At 52.8% G+C, this 21,420-nt stretch overlaps 1 protein-coding gene across 11 annotated transcripts in view; it reads right to left on the bottom strand.

The window, feature by feature from the left end:
- LOC140395550 (uncharacterized) overlaps positions 1 to 21,420 on the bottom strand; it is a 242,599-nt gene that overhangs the window by 29,041 nt on the left and 192,138 nt on the right. For 9 of the 11 annotated variants that reach the window (XM_072483476.1, XM_072483493.1, XM_072483527.1 and 6 more), the window contains 2 exons: positions 8,430 to 8,507; positions 5,602 to 5,637 (listed from right to left, as the gene is read on the bottom strand). In XM_072483476.1, coding sequence (XP_072339577.1) covers positions 5,602 to 5,637; positions 8,430 to 8,507 — 114 coding nt within the window. The remainder of the gene's footprint in view (positions 1 to 5,601; positions 5,638 to 8,429; positions 8,508 to 21,420) is intronic. The other 2 variants (XM_072483553.1, XM_072483556.1) reach the window with 1 other exon arrangement.

The following is a 21,420-nucleotide window of genomic DNA, read 5'->3' as shown; positions in this document are numbered from 1 at the left end:
CAGAACCCATTTAGAGTATTGTGAGCAGTTGTGGGCCCCGTATCTGAGGAATAATGTGCTGGTCTTGGAAAGGGTCCAGAGGAGGTTCACGAGAACGATCCCTGGAATGAAGAACTTGTCATATGAGGAGCGATTGAGGACTTTGGGTCTGTACTCGTTGGAGTTTAGAAGGATGAGGGGGGATCTTATTGAAACTTACAGGATACTGCGAGGCCTGTATAGAGTGGACATGGAGAGGATGTTTCCACTTGTAGCAACAGGGAGACGACGCCCCCGTCTTGTGCGGGTGCGACGACGCAGGCGTGTGCCACCCAGCGACGAGAGGGGCAGCCACAGGCCCCCGTCACAGCCGAGCCACGAAACCACAACCCAGGACACCACTACCCAGAACACCACTACCCAGGACACCACTACCCAGGAAACTGAAATACAGGACAGTGACACAGATTGGATGGGCGGAGACGAACCGCCACCCCAAAGTGCCATGGACTCAGAGTCGGACGATGCGCACGACACAACGCCACTGCTGTCACCAACACCCTCCACCATCGCAGAAACACTCACCTCGGTTGGGCACTTTAGTGATGAGGCGTCTGGTACACTCACTGGTGCGCACAACACAGCCGTCCCGGTACAGCAGGTGGAGGTAGGAGCAGCAGAGGGGCCGGGCGGTCGGAGGGCAGCCCAGCCCAAGCGAACATCTGCCGCCCAGATGGATCCCAGGTTCCTGGAGTTACCACACCCACCCATAGGTCCGATGCAACCACCGAACCTGAGACGAGCGAAGAGGGTGACGGCCAGCTTGCTGCGGCCGCAGTCGCAGGTGGAGGAGTCCACCCGCGTCCAGGAGCTGGGAGTGGTGCCGGTCATGCGTGCCACCCAGGCCGACACCGCACGGGTGGCGTCCGCGGTGGAGGCAATGGGTGCGATGGTGTCAGACATGGGGAGCGGTTTGCGAGGCCTGGGGGCTTTCCGTGCAGCCAGATGGCAGAGGCGCTCAACGCCATGGCCCAGTCTCAGCAGACCATGGCTCAGTCTCAGCAGGCCATGGCCCAGTCTCAGTAGGCCATCGCTGAGGGCATCGGCGCCATTGGCCATGTGCTAGCCGGCGTCGCCCAGACACAGACAGGGATGGCCAACTCCCTGAGCTCCATGGCTGCAAACCTGCAGATCCTTGTCGATACCAGCACGGGCCTCCAGGACTGGCAGCGGCAGATGTCGGGGGGGCGGCGGATGGCCAGTCCGTTCGCATCCCCCACCCATGTAGAGGCCTGGGGGCCATCGGGCACCCCGAGGGAGGAGGAGGTGCTGTGGTCCGTCCCGGGTCCCCCTGTAGGGGAGGTCCCGGAACACCGCGACACCTCGGACTCCCCCCCCCCCCCCCCCCCTCCGTCCCAGGTGCATCGGGTGGGCAACGGGCAGGACAGGCTGGCAGCTCGCCATCCCAGTCGCCCGGGCCGCAGCCTGGCCCATCTAGGCCAGGACGCCCCAGGAAATGGCCGCCAAAGGGATCCCGTGTCAGAGGGCAGGAATCACAGGAGTCCACCTCCAGTTCTGCTGTACCGTCTGGGGAACCACGTAGACGTAATCATAGGGTCCGTAAGGCCAAACAATTAGACACTGAGTAAGTTGGCACGGGTGCAGGGCACAGATGAGTTTTAGGGGCTAGGGCACGTGCATGAACTCCTTTCGTTATTAAAGTCAATGTTACACCTACAGAAGCTGCCTTTGTGCTCTGTCCAAAGCGTGCGGAGGTGTCATGTACGTTGAGCGCAAGTGTGTGTGTGAGGGGTGGTCTTACCTCAGCCCCAGGTGAGTCTGCCCCCTTCCCCCTGGGCCGCCATCAACATCCCCCCGGGCAGAGGACGGGACCGTGCGCTGCAGTGTCACAGCCGCATGCAGGGATGGTCCGGGTGGATGGTGGTAATGTGGCCATGGGTCAGACATGGTCCAACGATGTGGAGCCAGGAGCTCATCGCAGGTCGGGTTGTCATCATCCTCCATGGCCTGCAATAGACACGCGTCCACCGGCAACTGTGAGCCCGGCCGTTGTGCCGCAGGTGGATCGGCATTGGTGGGGTGGTGTGCATGCGGGTGGGGTGGGTGGGGTTGGGGAGGAGGGTGAAGGTGCTGGGTGGGTGGATGGGTGGGGGGTGTGGGTGGTCGGCTGTGCCATGGTGTGCGGTCTGTGGCCATACTACCCGGTTCCCACGCCCATCTAGTCAGTGAAGCGGGCGGCTATCAGCCTGTCCCGTGCCCGCTGGCCCAGCCGGTAACGGTGGACAGCCACCCGCCCGTGTCTAGCCTGTCTGCCCTGACCATTGCCCCCATCCCCCTCATCTGGGGAGGACTGCGCCTCTTCCTGCTGCTCCTCCACTCCGCCCTCCTCTGCCTGCGGCACATCGCCCCTCTGCTGGGCTATATTGTGCAGGACGCAGCACACCACAATGATGCGGCCGACCCTATCTGACCGATACTGGAGGGCGCCCCCAGAGAGGTCCAGGCACCTGAAACGCATCTTCAGCACGCCAAAGCACCTCTCTATCACTCCCCTTGTCGCTACATGGGCATCATTGTAGCGGTTCTCCGCCTCATTGCGTGGCCTCCGTATAGGCGTCATCAGCCACAATCGCAATGGGTAGCCCCTGTCGCCCAGCAACCAGCCCCTCAGCCGGGGATGGCGTCCCTCGTACATGCCGGGGATGTATGACCGTGACAACACGTATGAGTCGTGTACACTGCCCGGGTAACGGGCGCAGACGTGCAGAATCATCATGCGGTGGTCCTAGACCACCTGTATGTTCATCGAATAGGTTCCCTTCCTATTGGCGAACACGGCCCTGTTATCTGCAGGTGGCCGCACGGCGACGTGCATCCCATCAATCGCACCCTGGACCATGGGGAACCCGGCCACGGCAGAGAAGCCCACGGCCCGGGCATCTTGGCTGGCCCGGTCCACAGGGAAGCGGATATAGCGGTGCGCCATGGCATATAGGGCATCTGTCACTGCCCGGATGCACCGATGCACCGATGTCTGCGATATGCCGGACAGGTCCCCACTCGGTGCCTGGAATGACCCCGTTGCATAAAAGTTCAGGGCCACCGTAACCTTGACAGACACGGGGAGAGGGTGTCCCCCGCCAGTGCCACGCGGTGACAGGTGTGCCAGCAGGAGGCAGATGTGTGCCACGGTTTCCCGGCTCATCCGGAGTCTCCTCCTGCATTCCCGGTCCGTGAGGTCCTGGTATGACAGCCGGAGCCGGTACACACGGGGCGTCCTCGGGTGCCTCCGTTGCCGTGGGGCCGCGACGTCGTCCTCCCCCTCCTCGTCCTGTCGGTCAGGTGTCCCTCCAGCCTGGTCGGCTGCCGCCTGCCCCTCTGCGGCAGCCTGCGCCGCCTCTCTGGCACGTTCCTCCTCCTCATCCAGGGCAACATGGACATTAGCGGCTGCCGCCACGGCGGCCAACATCGCTGGATGACCGGAAAACGTGACGGCCTGGGGGGGGGGGGGGGGGGGGGGGGGGGGGGTGGAAACGACGACATGTCATCATTGCCCATACCCCCTCCTCCCCCCAGCCAGGTGGCATGGACCGCATGGGTCCGACTGTTGGAGGCTGGCACCTGGCCAGGTGGACCAACTCACTTGTCCCCCCCCCCCCACGTCCCTCCCCGGCACGGACCCCGTCCCCGGGAAGGACCCCCGCCCCCCCTCCCCGCCACCCTCCACGGCACGGACCCCCGGCCCCCTCCCCGGCACGGACCCCCGTCCCCCTCCCCGGCACGGACCCCCGGCCCCCTCCCCCTCCCCCGGCACGGACCCCGTCCCCCTCCCCCCTCCCCGGCACGGACCCCCCCCCCCCTCCCCCTCCCCGGCACGGACCCCGTCCCCCCGTCCCGGCACGGACCCCCGGCCCCTCCCCCTCTCCAGCACGGACCCCCCCCGCCCCGGCACGGACCCCCCCGTCCCCCTCCCCGGCAGTCATCCTCCCGTCCCCGGCACTCACCCCCCCCCCCTGGCACTCCCCCGGAGCCCAGCCCACTCTAACCACCCCCCCAGCGCTGCACACACACACACAACCCTACACACACCTCTCCCCCACACATACAGACTGCGGCCCCGCCATCGCCTCTCCAGCGGCCAACCCCCCAGGCCGTCACCCAACTCCACGCTGGTCGGTGTAAACCTTGAGCACTGGTTGACGCCGATTGAAAGGTGGTTTGATTTACACCGACGTGACCCGTGATCACGTCGGCGGGACTTCGGCCCATCCGGACGGGAGAATATCGGCAGCCCCAAAATCCATTGCCTTGCGCCCACCCGTGCCATTCTCCGAGGTATGCGGCGCGATTGACGCCCCACCGACTTTTCTCCTTTCGGAGAATTCGGCGGGCGGCGGGGGCGGAATTCACGACGGCCCACGGCGATTCTCCGACCCGGTGGAGGGTCGGAGAATCTCGCCCCAGAGGACACAATCTCAGACTAAAGATCCTTTAAAACAGAGATGAGGAGGAATTTCTTCATCCAGAGGGTGGTGAATCTGTGGAACTCTTTGCCGCAGAAGGCTGTGGAGGCCAAATCACTGAGTGTCTTTAAGACAGAGATAGATAGGTTCTTGATTAAATAGGGGATCAAGGGTTGTGGGGAGAAGGCAGGAGAATGGGGATGAGAAACATATCAGCCATGATTGAATGGCAGAGCAGACTTGATGGACCGAATGGCCTAATTCTGCTCCTTTGTCTGATGGTCTTATAGTGGATATCAAACCAACATCAAATTGAATAGGGGTGATGTACATTAATGATGAAACTGGGAGATCAATGGTAATGTGAAACCGTGACCTGTGACCATGACTCACTTTCTCTTTCCCATCATGAATACACAGAAGAGCAATCGTCTACAGGGAATCTGAAACCAAAGAGAAAATGCTGGAAAATCTCAGCAGGTCTGGCAGCATCTGTAGGGAGAGAAAAGAGCTAACGTTTTGAGTCCAGAAGACCCTTTATTACAGGGTATCAGTCTGTATCTAACCCATGTTGCACCTACTCTGGAGTGTTTGATGGGACAATATAGAGGATGCTTTATTCTGTATCTCATCCATGTTGTACCTGCTTTAAGAATATTTTATGGGACAGAGTAAAGTGAGATTTATTCTGTATCTAATCCATGTTTTACCTGTCCTGGTAATATTTGATGAGTCAGTGCAGCATGAGTTTTACACTGTACCTAACCCGTGTCACTGTTGGTCTGAAGTAGAAAATGCTCCTTCATTTTGATGAGCACTAAATAGACAAAAAAGATAAATAGTAAAACGGAGATGGAGTCAAACCATCTCCCCACCAGGGTGCAGCTATGAGGATAAATGCTCCTGATTACAGAAGCAGAATCCCAGTAAGAGCCTGGAGCTGTCAGATGAGGGGCCAGTTGTCGTTCGGCTGCCTGAAATGTGACAGTGTCACCGAGCACCTTTTGAATTCCAGCTGAACCATGTGGGAACTCCAGATAGTCAGTGAGTGGTTCCTGGAGGTCCAGTTGAACTGTGAAGTGCGCTAGATGGACAAGGGCAGAAATCATTATTCAGTTACTTTTGGCAAGCTCCTCACCTTCTCTGTAATCTCCTTCTCCAGTCTTTCCTCCACCTACAGCAGGGGGAGAGAAAGGAAGAGGGCTTTAGTGACAAAAATGCCATACCTCCCTCACGCATCAAATGCGAGTGAACATCCCCTGCCCAGCAAGGATCAGAGCCCCAGTGTTATACATTCACATACATGTACCCACATGTACTGTACCCCATTGTTACACAGTGACAGATCGGTACGGACCAGTACTGTACCCTAGTTTTATACAGTGGCAGACCTGGGCTTACAGTGTTATACAGTGATAGGCCCGTACGAACCAGTACTGCACCAAAATGATGGTCCTATACCACCAGGGGTTGGTTTAGCTCACTGGGCTAAATCGCTGGCTTTTAAAGCAGACCAAGGCAGGCCAGCAGATCGGTTCAATTCCCGTACCAGCCTCCCCGAACAGGTGCCGGAATGTGGCGACTAGGGGCTTTTCACAGTAACTTCATTGAAGCCTACTTGTGACAATAAGCAATTTTCATTTCATTTCATTTTCATTTCAGTACTGTACTCCAGAGCCCATATTCAGTGAAGATCGATGTCCATCAAAATATATCCAGCTAAGATAAGTGCTCCTGGACTGCATCCAGTGAAGGTCAGTCACCAGTGTAGGTTATCAGCCAGTTAGAATGGGTCGCCAGTGTGAAAGTAATCAATCAGTGTTAATCAATACACATGAAACCATACACAACCTGTGACACTCTCAGATGGCCAAAACATTGTAAATAAAACTCAATGACTAATTAACATATTACTTTCAAAACACAAATAGCAAACCACACCTAATCCAAAACAATGTCCTATTATGCAATACTGTTAAAACCTTAACCCAGATTATTCTCACCACCAGTGAGAGACCTGTACCCACCAATACTGTAACCAGTGTTAAACAATGAGTGACCAGTGCCCACCACTGCTGTACCCCAGTGGTCTACAGTGAGACCAATAGCCACCAACACTGTACCCAATGTTATAGAGTGAGTGACCAGTACCCATCAGTACTGTACCCCAGTGTTACACAGTGACAGACCTGTACCCACCAGTACTGTGCACCCGTGTTATACAGAGAGCGACCTGTACCCCCGTGCTATAAAGTGACAGACCATTACCCACCAGTATTGTGCCCCAGTGTTATACAGTGACAGACCTGTACCCACCAGCACTGTACCCCAGTGTTATAAAGTGACAGAGCTGTACCCATCAGCACTGTACCCCGGTGTAATACAGGGACAGGCATGTACCCACCAGCACTGTACCCCAATGTTATACAGTGACAGGCCAGCACCCACCAGCACTGTACCCCAGTGTTATACAGGGACAAAGAACAAAGAGCAAAGAAACGTACAGCACAGGAACAGGCCCTTCGGCCCTCCAAGCCCGTGCCGACCATGCTGCCCGACTAAACTACAATCTTCTACACTTTCTGGGTCCGTATCCTTCTATTCCCATCCTATTCATATATTTGTCAAGATGCCCCTTAAATGTCCCTATCGTCCCTGCTTCCACTACCTCCTCCGGTAGCGAGTTCCAGGCACCCACTACCCTCTGCGTAAAGAATTTGCCTCATACATCTACTCTAAACCTTGCCCCTCTCACCTTAAACCTATGCCCCCTAGTAATTGACCCCTCTACCCTGGGGAAAAGCCTCTGACTGTCCACTCTGTCTATGCCCCTCATAATTTTGTATACCTCTATCAGGTATCCCCTCAACCTCCTTCGTTCCAGTGAGAACAAACCGAGTTTATTCAACCGCTCCTCATAGCTAATGCCCTCCATACCAGGCAACATTCTGGTAAATCTCTTCTGCACCCTCGCTAAAGCCTCCACATCCTTCTGGTAGTGTGGCGACCAGAATTGAACACTATACTCCAAGTGTGGCCTAACTAAGGTTCTATACAGCTGCAACATGACTTGCCAATTCTTATACTCAATGCCCCGGCCAATGAAGGCAAGCATGCCGTATGCCGTAGGTACAGACCTGTACCTACCAGCACTGTACCCCAGTGTTATACAGTGTCAGAGCTGTACCCACCAGCACTGTACCCCAGTGTTATACAGGGACAGGCATGTACCCACCAGCACTGTGTTATACCAGAGGAAGGGGCTCTGTTAGATTCACATAAAGCAAGATAACAAAGTTGAGGGTCTCACAAAGGCGGGGGTGGAGAAAAGGGTGGGGAAGTGGGTGAGGAGGGGGAGAAAGGAGTGGGGGAGCAGAGGAAGGGACTGGGTGAATATAGCGGCTGGGAGGAGGAAGGGCAGATGGCAAAGGGGAGGGAGAGGAGGGCAAAGGGGAGGGAGAGGAGGGAAAAAGGAAGGGAGAGGAGGGCAAAGGAGGAGGAGGGCGAAGGGGCGGCGAGGAGGACAAAGGGGAGGGGAGTCTGGCGAACGGGAGGGAGAAGAGGTCGAATGAGAGGGCAAGTGTGTGAGAGGCAGGGGGAAGAAAGGGAGGGGGAGGAAGGAGATGGGGGGAGGAGGGCGAGAGGGAGGAGGAGGAGTGCAATAGGAAGGGAGGAGGGCGATGGGGAGGGAAGGAGGGCGAAGAACAGGGTGAGGAGGGCAAAGGGGAGGGGCTGGAGGGTGAAGGGGAGGGAGAGGAGGGCGAAGGATAGGTGGAGGAGGGAAAAGGATAGGTGGAGGAGGGCGAGGGATAGGTGGAGAAGGATGAGGGGGAGAAGAGATGGGGTGAGGGGGAGAAGGGAGGGGTGAAGGGGAGGAAGGGAGGGGTGAAGGGGAGGAAGGGAAAAGGGAAATGCAAGAAAAGTGAAAAATCACAAACAGTACAGAGCAAGTAAGAACGTCCTCACCACTGGACTTGCGCGGGCTGAACTCGCACGGGACGATGTGCGGGAGCTGGAGCCAAGAAAGCAGTGGTGTTCTGAAGGCTAGGGGCATGAAGAAAGAGAGAGCGAGAAAGAGAGAGAAATTGAGGATGAGACTAGTACTGTTTAGGAGCAGCTAATAATAGTCTTACATTTGCTGATGATATACCATCGAGTATACAGCATGCAATGTAATTTAACCATCAGTAGATTGATGGAAAGGGATAGCCCTACAACTCACCCTGGCCACCCATAAGCACAAGTGTGCTCCAGCTCAGTTGGCTGGACAGCTGGTTTGTGACGCACAGCAAGCCCAATAGAGCAGGTTCAGTTCCCGTACCGGCTGAAGTTATTCATGAAGACCCACCTTCTCAACCTTCCCCTTCGCCTGAGGTGTGATGATCCTCAGGTTAAATCACCATCAGTCAGCTCTCCCCCTCAAAGGGGAAAGCAGCCTATGGTCATCTGGGACTATGGCGACATTACTGCTCCTTCTTCCTAAAGTCTCGATGTTTTCTGGCCATAGGCAGGCAGAAAACCTAGAGAGCTGTATGTGAGAAGCTGCCATCGGATCTCAGTAAGTCAGGGTAAAATAGAAGTACTGTGTTCTCATGCAGTCAAGCCTGACACCCTACCCCAACCTCACCCTACAGCAAGGCCCTAGCCTAATCTCCGACTGCACATGGTGCCTTTAATGGGGTAAAATGGTTTAAGGTGCTTCACAAGTATGTTGTGAACCAAAAGCTGACAGCAGGCCTGATGCGCAATCAATTACTCTCGAGACAAGGTGAGTCATAACTAATAGGCTTTAATCAGCTAGAACTGTTCCCAGCAGCTTCGATACAGAAAGTGAAGGCTGCTGGGATGGCATTGGTTCTTATACTCCGCATCTCAGGGTGGAGCTATGTACATTAGCCAATGGTAGACTCCTAGGTCTAGCCAATGGTCATCCACCTCTCAGGTACTGCAATACCTGGTATTACCACATTCACCCCCTGTTAAAAAGAACCCGGTGGGGTGATGGCCAGCGTTAATGTCGCCTTTCGCATGGTAGGACCAGGTATGGAGGTACCGTGATGTTGAGGGGAACAGAAAAGTGTTCATGGTGCAGCAATCAGTCGATCAGGTGGCCTGGTCATCTTTCTGAAGCGTCTGAGCTTCGGCGATGATCCTGGTGGGGGCCCCGGCGGTTCCGACTCTGGGAACGTGGTGTCTTCCTCCCAGGCAGCTTCGTCACCCCTTTGTCACGCCCCAACAAGGCGGCGCTGTTGGGGCGAAAAGTGGGCAGGGGGAGGGACGCCTGTAGGGGGCGTCGGTGCTTGTTTGGCGCTGGGTAGGGGCGGCGGCAGTACTGACCCTCCGGTCAGGTGCTGCGGTGGGGGTGGGGGCAATGGTGCAGGTGCGCGTGGGGCTCCGGCGGGCGCCAGGACCCGAAGGGAGACCGTGTCTTGGCGGCCGTCGGGGAACGCTACGTAGGCGTACTGGGGGTTGGCATGCAGCAGATGGACCCTCTCGACCAACGGGTCCGACTTGTGCGCCCTCACGTGTCTCCGAAGCAGGACGGGTCCGGGTGTCGCTAGCCAGGTTGGAGCGAGGTCCCGGAGGAGGACTTTCTGGGGAAAACAAGGAGACGTACGTGAGGTGCCTGGTTTGTGGTAGTACAGAGCAGCGACCGGATGGAGTGAAGGGCCACCGGGAGGACTTCTTGCCAGCGGGAGACTGGGAGATTCCTGGACCGTAGGGCCAGCAGGACGGTCTTACAGACCGTTCCGTTCTCCCTTTCTACCTGCCCGTTTCCCCGGGGGTTGTAACTGGTCGTCCTGCTGGAGGCGATGCCCTTGCTGAGCAGGCATTGACGCAGTTCGTCGCTCATAAAGGAGGACCCCCTATCACTGTGAATGTATGCGGGGAAACCGAACAGTGTAAAGATCCCCTGGAGGTCCTTGATGACGGTGGTTGTGGTCATGTCTGGGCAGGGGATGGCGAATGGGAAACGGGAGTATTCATCAATCACGTTCAGGAAGTAAGTGTTGCGGTCGGTGGAGGGGAGGGGGCCTTTGAAATCTATGCTGAGGCATTCAAAGGGGCGGGAAGCCTTTATTAGGTGCGCCCTCTTTGGCCGGTAGAAGTGCGGCTTGCACTCCGCTCAGATTTGGCCGTCCCTGGTGACTGTCCTGACCTCCTCGATGGGAGTAGGGCAGGTTGCGGGTCTTGATGAAATGAAAGAAACGAGTGACCCCCGGGTGGCAGAGGTCCTCGTGGAGGGCTCGGAGGCGATCCACTTGTGCGGTGGCACAAGTGCCGCGGGACAGGTCATCAGGAGGCTCGTTCAGCTTCTCGGGACGGTACAAGATCTCGTAATTGTAGGTGCAGAGTTCTATCCTCCACCACAAGATCTTGTCGTTCTTAATCTTGCCCCGCTGTGCGTTATCGGACATGAAGGCAACCGACCGTTGGTCCGTGAGGAGAGTGAACCTCTTGCCGGCCAGGTAATGCCTCCAGTGTCGCACAGCTTCTACCATGGCCTGGGCCTCCTTTTCGACCGAGGAGTGGCGGATTTCGGAAGCGTGGAAGGTGCGGGAGAAGAAAGCCACGGGCCTGCCCGCTTGGTTGAGGGTGGCCGCCAGAGCTACGTCGGACGCATCGCTCTCGACCTGGAAAGGGAGGGACTCGTCGATGGCGCGCATCGTGGCTTTTGCGATGTCAGCTTTGATGCAGCAGAAGGCCTGGCGGGCCTCCGTCGACAGGGGGAAGGTTGTGGACTGGATCAGTGGTCGAGCCTGGTCTGCGTAATTGGGGACCCATTGTGCGTAATAGCTGAAGAAGCCGAGGCAGCGCTTGGGGCAGTGAGGGAGGGGGAACTCCATGAGGGGGCGCATGCGTTCAGGGTCGGGGCCTGTGACTCCACTTCGCACTACGTAGCCTAGGATGGCTAGACGGTCGGTGCTAAACACGTATTTATCCTTATTGTAGGTCAGATTAAGGATATTTGCGGTCTGGAGAAATTTTCGGATGTTGGTGTCGTGGTCCTGCTGATCATAGCCGCAGATGGTGACGTTATCAAGATACGGAAACGTTGCGCGTAAGCCGTATCTGTCAACCATTCGGTCCATCTCACGTTGGAAGACCGAGACCCCGTTCGTGACACCGAAGGGAACCCTTAAAAAGTGATAGAGCCGCCCATCTGCTTCGAAGGCAGTGTCCTGGCGGTCACCATTACAGAGAGGCAGCTGGTGGTAGGCAGACTTGAGATCCACCGTGGAGAAAACCTTGTATTGCGCAATCCTGTTTACCAGGTCGGCTATGTGGGGGAGAGGGTACGCGTCCAGCTACTTAAACCTGTTGATGGTCTGGCTATAGTCGATGACCATCCTATGTTTCTCCCCGGTCTTTACCACCACTACTTGAGCCTCCAGGGGCTGTTGCTCGCTTCGATGACCCCTTCCTTCAGCAGTCTTTGGACCTCTGACCTGATAAAGGTCCTGTCCTGGGCACTGTACCGTCTGCTCCTGGTGGCGATGGGTTTGCAATCCGGGGTGAGGTTCGCAAACAGGGAAGGCGGGTGGATCTTAAGGGTCACGAGGCCGCAGACAGTAAGGGGGGGTATAGGGCCGCCAAATTTAAAGGTCAGGCTTTGCAGATGGCACTGGAAATCCAGCCCCAGAAGGGTAGCTGCGCAGAGGTGCGGCAGAATGTACATGCGGAAATTGCGGAATTCCCTGCCTTGGACAGTGAGGTTCGCTAGGCAGAACCCCTTTATTTCCACCGCATGTGACCCGGAGGCCAGGGAGATCCTTTGGTTTACGGGATGGGTGACAAGAGAACAGCGCCTTACCGTGTCGGGGTGCACAAAACTTTCCGTGCTCCCAGAGTCGATCAGGCACGACGTCACGTGGCCGTTGATGGCGATCGTTGTAGTGGCTTTCGCTAGCGTCAGGGGCCGACTCTGGTCCAGGGTTACGGAGGCCAGCTGCAGTAAAGGAGAGTTCTGGTCGGGCACCGTATAGTCGGCTGTGCTGGGGCCTGAGGCCCCATCCAAGATGGCGTCAGCCACGGGTCGCACATGGAGTCCGGGGATGCCAAAGATGGCGGCGGCGAGGGACAGAATGGTGCCGCCCACCCGTCCAGCGTGGTGGCCGGGGGGCAAAATGGCCGCGGCCATGGGTCGCACGCGGCCTGGGGATAGGAGGGCGGCGGTGGGCCTTGGACGGCCGGGACCTGAAAGAAAAGCTGCCGATAGTCGCTGGAGACCGCGGCCCTGGCAGACCCCGACATAGTGGCCTCTCTTGCCGCACCCTTTGCAGGTGGCGGTGCAGGCCGGGCAGCGCGGGCGGGGATGATTCGCCTGCCCGCAGAAGAAACAGCGTTGGCCGGCGGTGGTAGCGGGTCGTCTCGCCGCGCAGGCTTGCGAGGTTAGCGGAAAAGTCTGGTGGGCTGCCGCGACGGGATGCTACGCAGCCCAGGGGGGGCGCCGCGCGTCCGGGTGCAAAAGCCAGCGCGTTTTTATACGCCACGTCCATGGACCCCGCCAGGGCCCGTGCTTCAGTGAGTCCCAGTGTGTCCATTTCAAGGAGCCTGCGGCGGATGTCGGGGAAAGTCATACCTGCCACGAAAGCATCCCTAATTAAAAGTTCCGTGTGCTCGTTCCCCGAAACTGGTGGGCAGCCACAGTTTCGGCCCAGCACGAGCAGTGCCCGATAGAAGTCTTCCAGTGTTTCTTCAGGACTTTGCCTTCTAGTTGCCAGCAGGTGACGGGCGTAGACCTGGTTCACAGGATGGATGTGATGTCCTTCTAGCAGCTCGATAGCAGCAGCATAGTTCGCCGCCTCCTCGATCAGAGGGTAGATCCCAGGGCTGACCCGCGAGCGTAGAAGGTGCATTTTCTGCCTTTCCGTGGGGGTGTCGGTGGCCGTGTCGAGGTAGCCCTTAAAACATGCCAGCCAATGCTTGAAGATAGCAGCGGAGTTGTCGGTGTGGGGGCTGAGCTGAAGGCACTCCGGCTTGATGCAGAGATCCATCCTTTCAACTGAAGTAATAGCTGATTAAATTGATGCGCAATCAATTACTCTCGAGACAAGGTGAGTCATAACTAATAGACTTTAATCTGCTAGAACTGTTCTCAGCAGCTTCGATACAGAAAGTGAAGGCTGCTGGGACGGCATTGGTTCTTATACTCCGCCTCTCAGGGCAGAACTATGTACATTAGCCAATGGTAGACTCCTAGGTCTAGCCAATGGTCATCCACCTCTCAGGTACTGCCATACCTGGTATTACCACAAGGCCTTATTAGCATTGGCCAAAGGAGTAATTTTGAAGTGTATTTTAAAAGAAAAAGAGCCAGAGATGTTGAGGGAAAGAATTACAGAACTTGGGGCCCAGACAGCTGAAGGTCCATCTACCAACAGTCAAGTGATTAAAATCAGGGGAGCTGTATTAGAATTGGCCAGACGAGTGTGGTGATCACGAAGGATTGGAGGAGGTGACTATTCAGTGAAGATTGTTTGTCAGTGTTCTGCACTCATGCCACTTGCAATGCTGGGAGGGGGGGGGGGGGGGGGGGGGGGGGGGCGGGGGTGTCAAGGGACAGGTTCAGGAGAATCCAGGATACTCATACCAGAGGCACAAACTTCAAGTCAAGACTGATTTTCTGCTGACTCCAGTGCCATGCGGACTAACTGGCCTGACCTTGCGAGCATCCTGACACCCCGAGGTGCTGCAACAAAGCTGGAGCCAGCAAGAGGCAGTGAATGACTATGGGGGAGGGGCAGGGAGAGAAAACAAGAGAGGGAGTGACTGGGTCTTACTGCATGAGAGCTGGAGGTACTGTACCAGCGGCTCCCAATTCCATCATAGGCAGACACCTGGAAGAATGAAACAACAGTGAGATAGAGACCACCAACGCACAGGTACAGGAGGCTAGCCTGGCATGCCAAGGACACTGCTGAGTAATGTACAAGTGGTGTAACCATGCAAAGCCCGAAAAGTGAGGAATGCAATGGAGGGAGTATGGAGGCAGTGTTATTAGACCAGTCCACAATGGTGTATAGACACACACAATGCTCAGCAAACGCAGGGAATGGAATCATAATTCTTTGGACTCAAGGATGATAAATTGGAATATTTTCAAAATCGTGAAAGCTAGGAACTGTAAAAGAATTAAAAGGCACTCTAAAAGGCAAATGGAACATTTCTCTCAAGGAAACTGTTTATAGAATCTACAGTGCAGAAGGAGACCATTCAACCTATCGAGTCTACACCGGACCCTGAAGGAGCACCCGACCTAAGCCCACACCTCCACCCTATTCCCGTAACCCAGCAACCTCACCTAAACTTTAGGTACTGCAGGGCAATTTAGCGTGACCAATCCACCTAACATCTTTGGACTGTGGGATGAAACCGGAGCACCCGGAGGAAACCCATGTAATCACGGAAAGAACATGCACACTCCGCACAGACAGTGACCCAAGCCGGGAATCGAATCCGGTTCCCTGGCGCTGTGAAGCAACAGTGCTAACCACTGTGCTACACTGTCGCCCCATATTGCACTGAATCTTGGTCAGACTCTATGAGTACTATGCGCTTCGCACCTCAGGAAAGTCTTGGAGGTGTGTAAAACAGATTCACCAGCATTATACCAAGGCTAAAAGAGTTAAACTACAAGAGGTTTCATAAACTTGCCTTGAGTACAGAAGATTGAGGCATGATCTGATCAAGGTACTTAACATATTAAAAGATGGTTAGGATAAGCATGGAGAAAATGATTCCTGCGCTGGGGAGAGGGAGGGGGGAGTCCAAAACAGGGGGAATAATATTAAAATTAGTGCGCAATCATTTAGGAGGGAAATCAGAAAGCTCTTTTTCATTGAAAGGGCAGTGGAAATCTGGAACTCTGCCCGAAAACAGCTGTACAAGCTGGAGGACAATTGTCATTTTAAAGAACAATATCACTAAATTTCTGTAGCATACGGGTATCAAAAGCTGAAGAGCTAAGATAGGAAACAGAGAAATGAGATGGAGAGCAGTCACAATCTTAACTGACTGATGGAATAAGGCTCAAGGGCTGAATGGCCTACTCATGTTCTCTATAAACAAATTGATTTATTACCAATAATTGTCATAATTAGCCTGACGGTGTTCCCTCACTTTAATTATCCTTTGCAATCTCTCTATTCACTTCCTGCTCCCCACATTTTCTCCAAACTCTTTCATCCTCAAGGCAAGACCGATCTCCAGTTTAAACCACCTCAATGTATCCTGCAGCTGTCTGTGCCAAGGTGTCAGCTATGTCATTCAAATGCAATCCTACTTCTTTCAGGGTAAAGTGTGTGTGGGTAATTTGAGATATGTTCTATGGTTTATGTAGCATACGATGAGCAACCTATGCTTCCACCACAAGGAGGTTTCTGTGTCTGTCATAGATTAATTGATGCAAATTGACTGCTATGATTACCCGATAACTCAATTATTATTGAATCTTACAACTCTTTTTAGGCCATCCCTCAGGATAGAGGATGATTTGCTTCTACTCCAGTTTAACTGGTTCTCAGGTGGCTGACAAGGCCAAAGCTTGTCTGAGGGCTCTGCCACAGGTGGGGTGAGTGATGGTTCAAGGGTCGGGTAGATGAATTGTTTGGAGGTTTCTGCACTCTCCAATGTTTCAACTTTGCCTGTGTGTGTCGCCGACCAAGATCATGGCTGATCTGATATTAACCTCAGATCTGCATTCTGCCTACCCCTGATAACCTATCACCCCCTTGTTTACCAAGAATCAATCCACCTCTGCCTTAAAAATATTAGACTCTGCTTCCACTGTCTTCAGGAAGGGAGTACCAAAGATTCACGACCCTCAGAGAAATCTTTCCCTCATCTTCATTTTAAATGGATGACCCCTTATTTTAATCACCTGCTAATGGTCGCATTCCAAGCATTGTTTGGCATCTTTGAATTTGTCTATATATGTGTTTCTGGAACATACCTCTTCATTCACCTGAGGAAGGAGCAGCGCTCCGAAAGCTAGTGACATCGAAACAAACCTGTTGGACTTTAACCTGGTGTTGTAAGACTTCGTACTGTGCCCTTATTTTTAAACAGTGATTCCTAGTTATAGATTCTCCCACACAAGGAAATATCTTCCCCACATCCAGTCTGTTAGTACTCCTCAGAATCTTATATGTTTCAATCTCTTACTCTTCTAAACTCCAGTAAATACAAGCCTAGCCTCCCCAATCCTTTCACATAAGACAACCCGCCCATTCCAGGTATTAGTCTGGTAAACCTTCTGTGATCTGGGGCGAAATTCTCCGTAATCAGCGCGATGTCCGCCGACTGGCGCCAGAAACGGCGCAAATCAGTCCGGCATCGCGCCGCCCCAAAGGTGCGGAATCCTCCGTATCTTGACCCCACTAACCTTGAGGGGCTAGGCCAACGCCGGACTGATTTCCGCCTGCCAGCTGGCGGGAAAGGCCTTTGGTGCCCCGCCAGCTGGCGCGGAAATGACATTGCCGGGCAGCGCATGCGCGGGAGCGTCAGCGGCCGCTCACGGCATCCCATGCACAGTGGAGGGAGTCTCTTCCGCCTCCGCCATGGTGGAGACCATGGCGAAGGTGGAAGGAAAAGAGTGCCCCCACGGCACAGGCCCGCCCGCGGATCTGTGGGGCCCGATCGCGGGCCAGGCCACCGGGGCCAGATCGCCCCGCGCCCCCCTCAGGACCCCGGAGCCCGCCCGCGCCGCCTTGTCCCGCCGGCGTGGATTAAACCACCTCTCTTACCGGCGGGACAGGCATTCTAGCAGTGGGACTTCGGCCCATCCGGGCCGGAGAATCACCGGGGGGGGGGGGGGCCCGGCACAGAGCGATTCCTGCCCCCGCTGAATATCCAGTGCCGGAGAACTCGGCAACCGGCGGGGGCGGGATTCACGCCAGCCCCCGGCGATTCTCCGACCCGGCGGGGGGTCGGAGAATCTCGCCCCTGCTTCCAATGCATTTACATCCTTCCTTAAATAAGGACACCAATACTGTACACAGTACTCTAGATGTGGGTCTCTCACGTGCTCTGTATAACTGAAGCATGACCTCCCTCCTTTTGTAATCAATTCCCCTCGCAATAAATTATAACATTCTGTTAGCTTTCCTAATTACTTGCTGTACCTGTATACTAGCCTTTTAAGATTGATGCACCAAGGCACCCAGATCCCTCGGCATCTCACAGCTCTCCAATATCTCACCATTTTGATTAAATTTTATTCTTCCAGCCAAAATGTACAATTTCACATTTTCCCACATTATTCTCCATTTCCCTGATTTCTGCCTATTCACTTAACTTATCTTTTTGTAGCCTCATTATGTCCTCTTTACAACTTCCTTTCCTACCTTTGTGTCATCAGCAAATTTGGCAATCCTCCCCATTCCTTTATTCAACTAATTTATATAAATTGTAACCAGTTGAGATCCCAACACTGATCCCTGTGGCACACCACTCGTTACATCCTGCCAACCTGAAAAAGAAACTTATTTATGCCTACTCTCGGTTTCCTGTTAGCTGGCCAATCTTGTATCAATGCCAATATGTTACCCCCTATACCATATGCTTTTATTTTCAGTAATAACCTTTGATATGGCACTTTATTAAATGCTTTTTGGAAATCTAAGTATGGTACATCCATCATTTCCCCATTATCCACAGCACATTATTTCCTCAAAGAATTCCAATAAGTTGGTTAAAAAGATTTCCCTCTAACAAAGTCATGTTGGCTCTGCCTGATTACCTTGAATTTATCCAAGTACCCTGCTGTAGCTTTTTAATAGTAGCTTCTAGCATTTTCCCCTATGAGAGATGTTAAGCTAACTGGCTTGTAGTTTCCTGCTTTCTGGCTCCCTCTCTTTTTGAATAAAGGAGTTACATTTGCTATCTTCCAATCTAACGGGACCTTCCAGAATCAAGGGAGTTTCAGAAAATTACCACCTATTCATTAAGTATCTCACTAGCCACTTATTTTAAGACGCTAGAATGAAGACCAGCAGGACCAGGACATTTTTCAGCCTGCAGCTCCAATAATTTACTCAGTGTCACTTCTCTGGTAATTGTAATTTTCCTGAGTTCCTCCCTCCATTCCATTTTCTGATTTATCGTTGCTTATGGGTGTTACTTGTATCCTCTTAGAATGAAGACTGATGCAAAATACTGTTCAATTGAACTGCCATTACCTCGTTCTCCATTATCAATTTTCCCACTCACTTTCTTTAGGACCTGTGCTCACTTTGTTAACTTGTTTCTTTTTTAAATATTTAGAGAAACTATTACTGTTTTTATATTCCTGACTAGCTTTCTCTCTTTATTAATCTTTCAGCAATCTTTTGCTGTTCCTTGTATTCTGTGCAATCTCCTGACCTTCCACCTATCTTTGCTTTTCCTTTAAGTTTGATACTATCTTTAATCTTTCTAGTTAACCATGAATGGTGTGTCTGACTTTTGGACTTTTTCTTACTCGTTGGAATGTTTCGTGCTTTCTGAAATATCCCCATAAACCTTCGCCAGTGCATCTCGAATGACCTATCCCTTAACCTAATTTGCCAATTCACTTTAGCCAGCTCTGCTCTCATGCCCTCATAATTGCCCGTGTTTAAGTTTAAAATGTAGTATCAGACCCACTCCTCTCTCCCTCAAACTGAATGTAAAATTAATTCATATTAAGGTCTCTGCTACCTTCGGGCCGCCTTCACTATGATATTAATTGATCCCACCTTGCTGCACAATACTAGTATAGCCTGATTCTCTGTTTGGCTCCAGGATATGCTGTTCTAAGAAATTATCCCAGGCCTGTAAACAGGGAAGCCGCTCAGTGCTACTTATCTGCACTGAGAGTGCTATTGTTGACCACCCCAGGTCAAAAAGAAATCACGCAAGGCATATCCCACTCATCCAAATGAAACTTGGCACCTGGAACATCAAGACCCTTGTGGGCAGCACCACCATCATGGAACTCGGGCACCTCAACATTGACTTTGCTGCCCTGAGTGGGACACAGCGTGCAGAAGGTCAATGAAAGTAAAAGAGCGGCAGGTTCATCTCTTTCTGGAAAGGCCTTCCTGAAGAGGAATGACACCTTCATGGGATGGGCTTCACCACCAAAAATTAGTTTGCCTGGCACCTCAGTGACTCTCTCTGTGGGAGAATACAAACATACAAATTGGGAGGAGGAATAGGCATTTCAGCCTCTCCTCCATTCACTAAGATGATGGCTGATATGATTGTGGCCTCAACTTCACATTCCTGCCTACCCCAATAACCTTTGACTTCATTATTGGTTAAGAATCTATCTACTTCCAACTTAAAAATTTGATGACTCTGCTTCCACTGCTCTTTTGAGGAGGAGTTTCAAAGGCTTACGATGCTCTAAGAACAGCACGGCAGCACAGTGGTTAGAACAGTTGCTTTACAGCTCCAGGGTCCCAGGTTCGATTCCTGGCTTGGGTCACTGTCTGTGTGAAGTTTGCACGTTCTCCCCATGGGTTTCCTCCAGTGCTCCGGTTTCCTCCCACAGTCCAAAGATGTCCAGGTTAGGTGGATTGGCCATGATAAATTGCCTTTAGTGTCCAAAACAGCTGGGGTTACTGGGTTACGGGGATAGGGTGGAGGTGTGGGTTTCAGTAGGGTGCTCTTTTCAAGAGCTGGTGCAGACTCAATGGGCTGAAGGGCCTCCTTCGGCACTGTAAATTCTATGATTCTAAGAGCAAACATTCTTCTCATCTCCATCTTAAATGGAAGACCCCTTATTTTTAAACTGTATTCTCAAGTTCTAGTCTCTACCACAAGGGGAAACATTCTTTCAACATCCACCGTGTCGTACTCCCTTAGAATCTTCTATGTTTCAATAGGTCACCTCTAATTATTCTAAGATCCAACGGATACATGCCCAGCCTGCCCAATCTTTCCGCATAAGCCTGCATCCCAGGTATCGGTCAAGTGAACCTTCTCTGAACTGCTTTTAACGCGTTCATATCCTTTCTTAAATAAGATGACCAAACTGTACACAGTACTCCAGATGCGGCCTTGCCAATGCCCTGTACAACTGTAGCAAAATGTTCCCACTTTATATTCCACTTCCCGTGCAATAAACGCCAACATTCCAGTTCCTCCCTAATCACTTGATGTAGCTGTATACCCGCTTTTAGTGATTCATGGACCAGGACACCCAGATTCCTCTGTAGTCCAATGTTCTGCAATCTCCCGCCATTTAATAAATAGGCTGTTTTTTTATTCTTCTTGCCAAAGTGGGCACATTCACATTTTCCCACATTATACTCCATTTGTCAATTTTTGCCCACTCACTAACCCTATCCATAGCCCTTTGCAGACACCCTATGTCCTCTTCACAACTTACCTCCCTATTCTGGTGTCATCAGCAAATTTTGCAACCGTACATTCGGCCTCTTCATCCAAGTCATTGATATAAATTATAAATAGTTAAAGTCCCAGCATTGATTCCTGTGGCATTCCACTCATCACAACTTGCCAACCTGAAAACTACTCATTCATGCAAATTATCTGTCTATGCTAATATAGTACCCCCTCCAACACAAGCTCTTATTTTGCACAATAATCTTTGATGTGGCATCTTTTCAAATGCCTTCTGGAAATACAATGGGTTCATGTTGCTTGTTACTTCCTCAAAAAATTCCAATAAATTAGTTAAACACGATTTCTCTTTCACAAAACCATATTGACTCTGCCTGATTGCATTGAGCTTTTTCTAAGTACCGTGCTATAATATCCTTAATAATAGATACCAGCATTTGCTCTGTGCCATTTGTTAAGCTTATTGACCTAGAGTGTCCCACTTTCTGACTCCCTCTTTTTTGAATAGAATAATAAGATTTACAGTGCAGAATGAAGCCATTAGACCCATCAAGTATACACCGGCTGCTGAAAGAGCCTATCCCCGTAACCCAGCAAACCCACCTAACTTTGAACACTACAG

Source organism: Scyliorhinus torazame, chromosome 2 (assembly GCF_047496885.1).
Source record: "Scyliorhinus torazame isolate Kashiwa2021f chromosome 2, sScyTor2.1, whole genome shotgun sequence".
Lineage (NCBI taxonomy): Eukaryota > Metazoa > Chordata > Chondrichthyes > Carcharhiniformes > Scyliorhinidae > Scyliorhinus > Scyliorhinus torazame.
The sequence above is the reverse complement of the archived record's forward strand: the minus strand, read 5'-3'. Positions and strand labels throughout refer to the sequence as shown.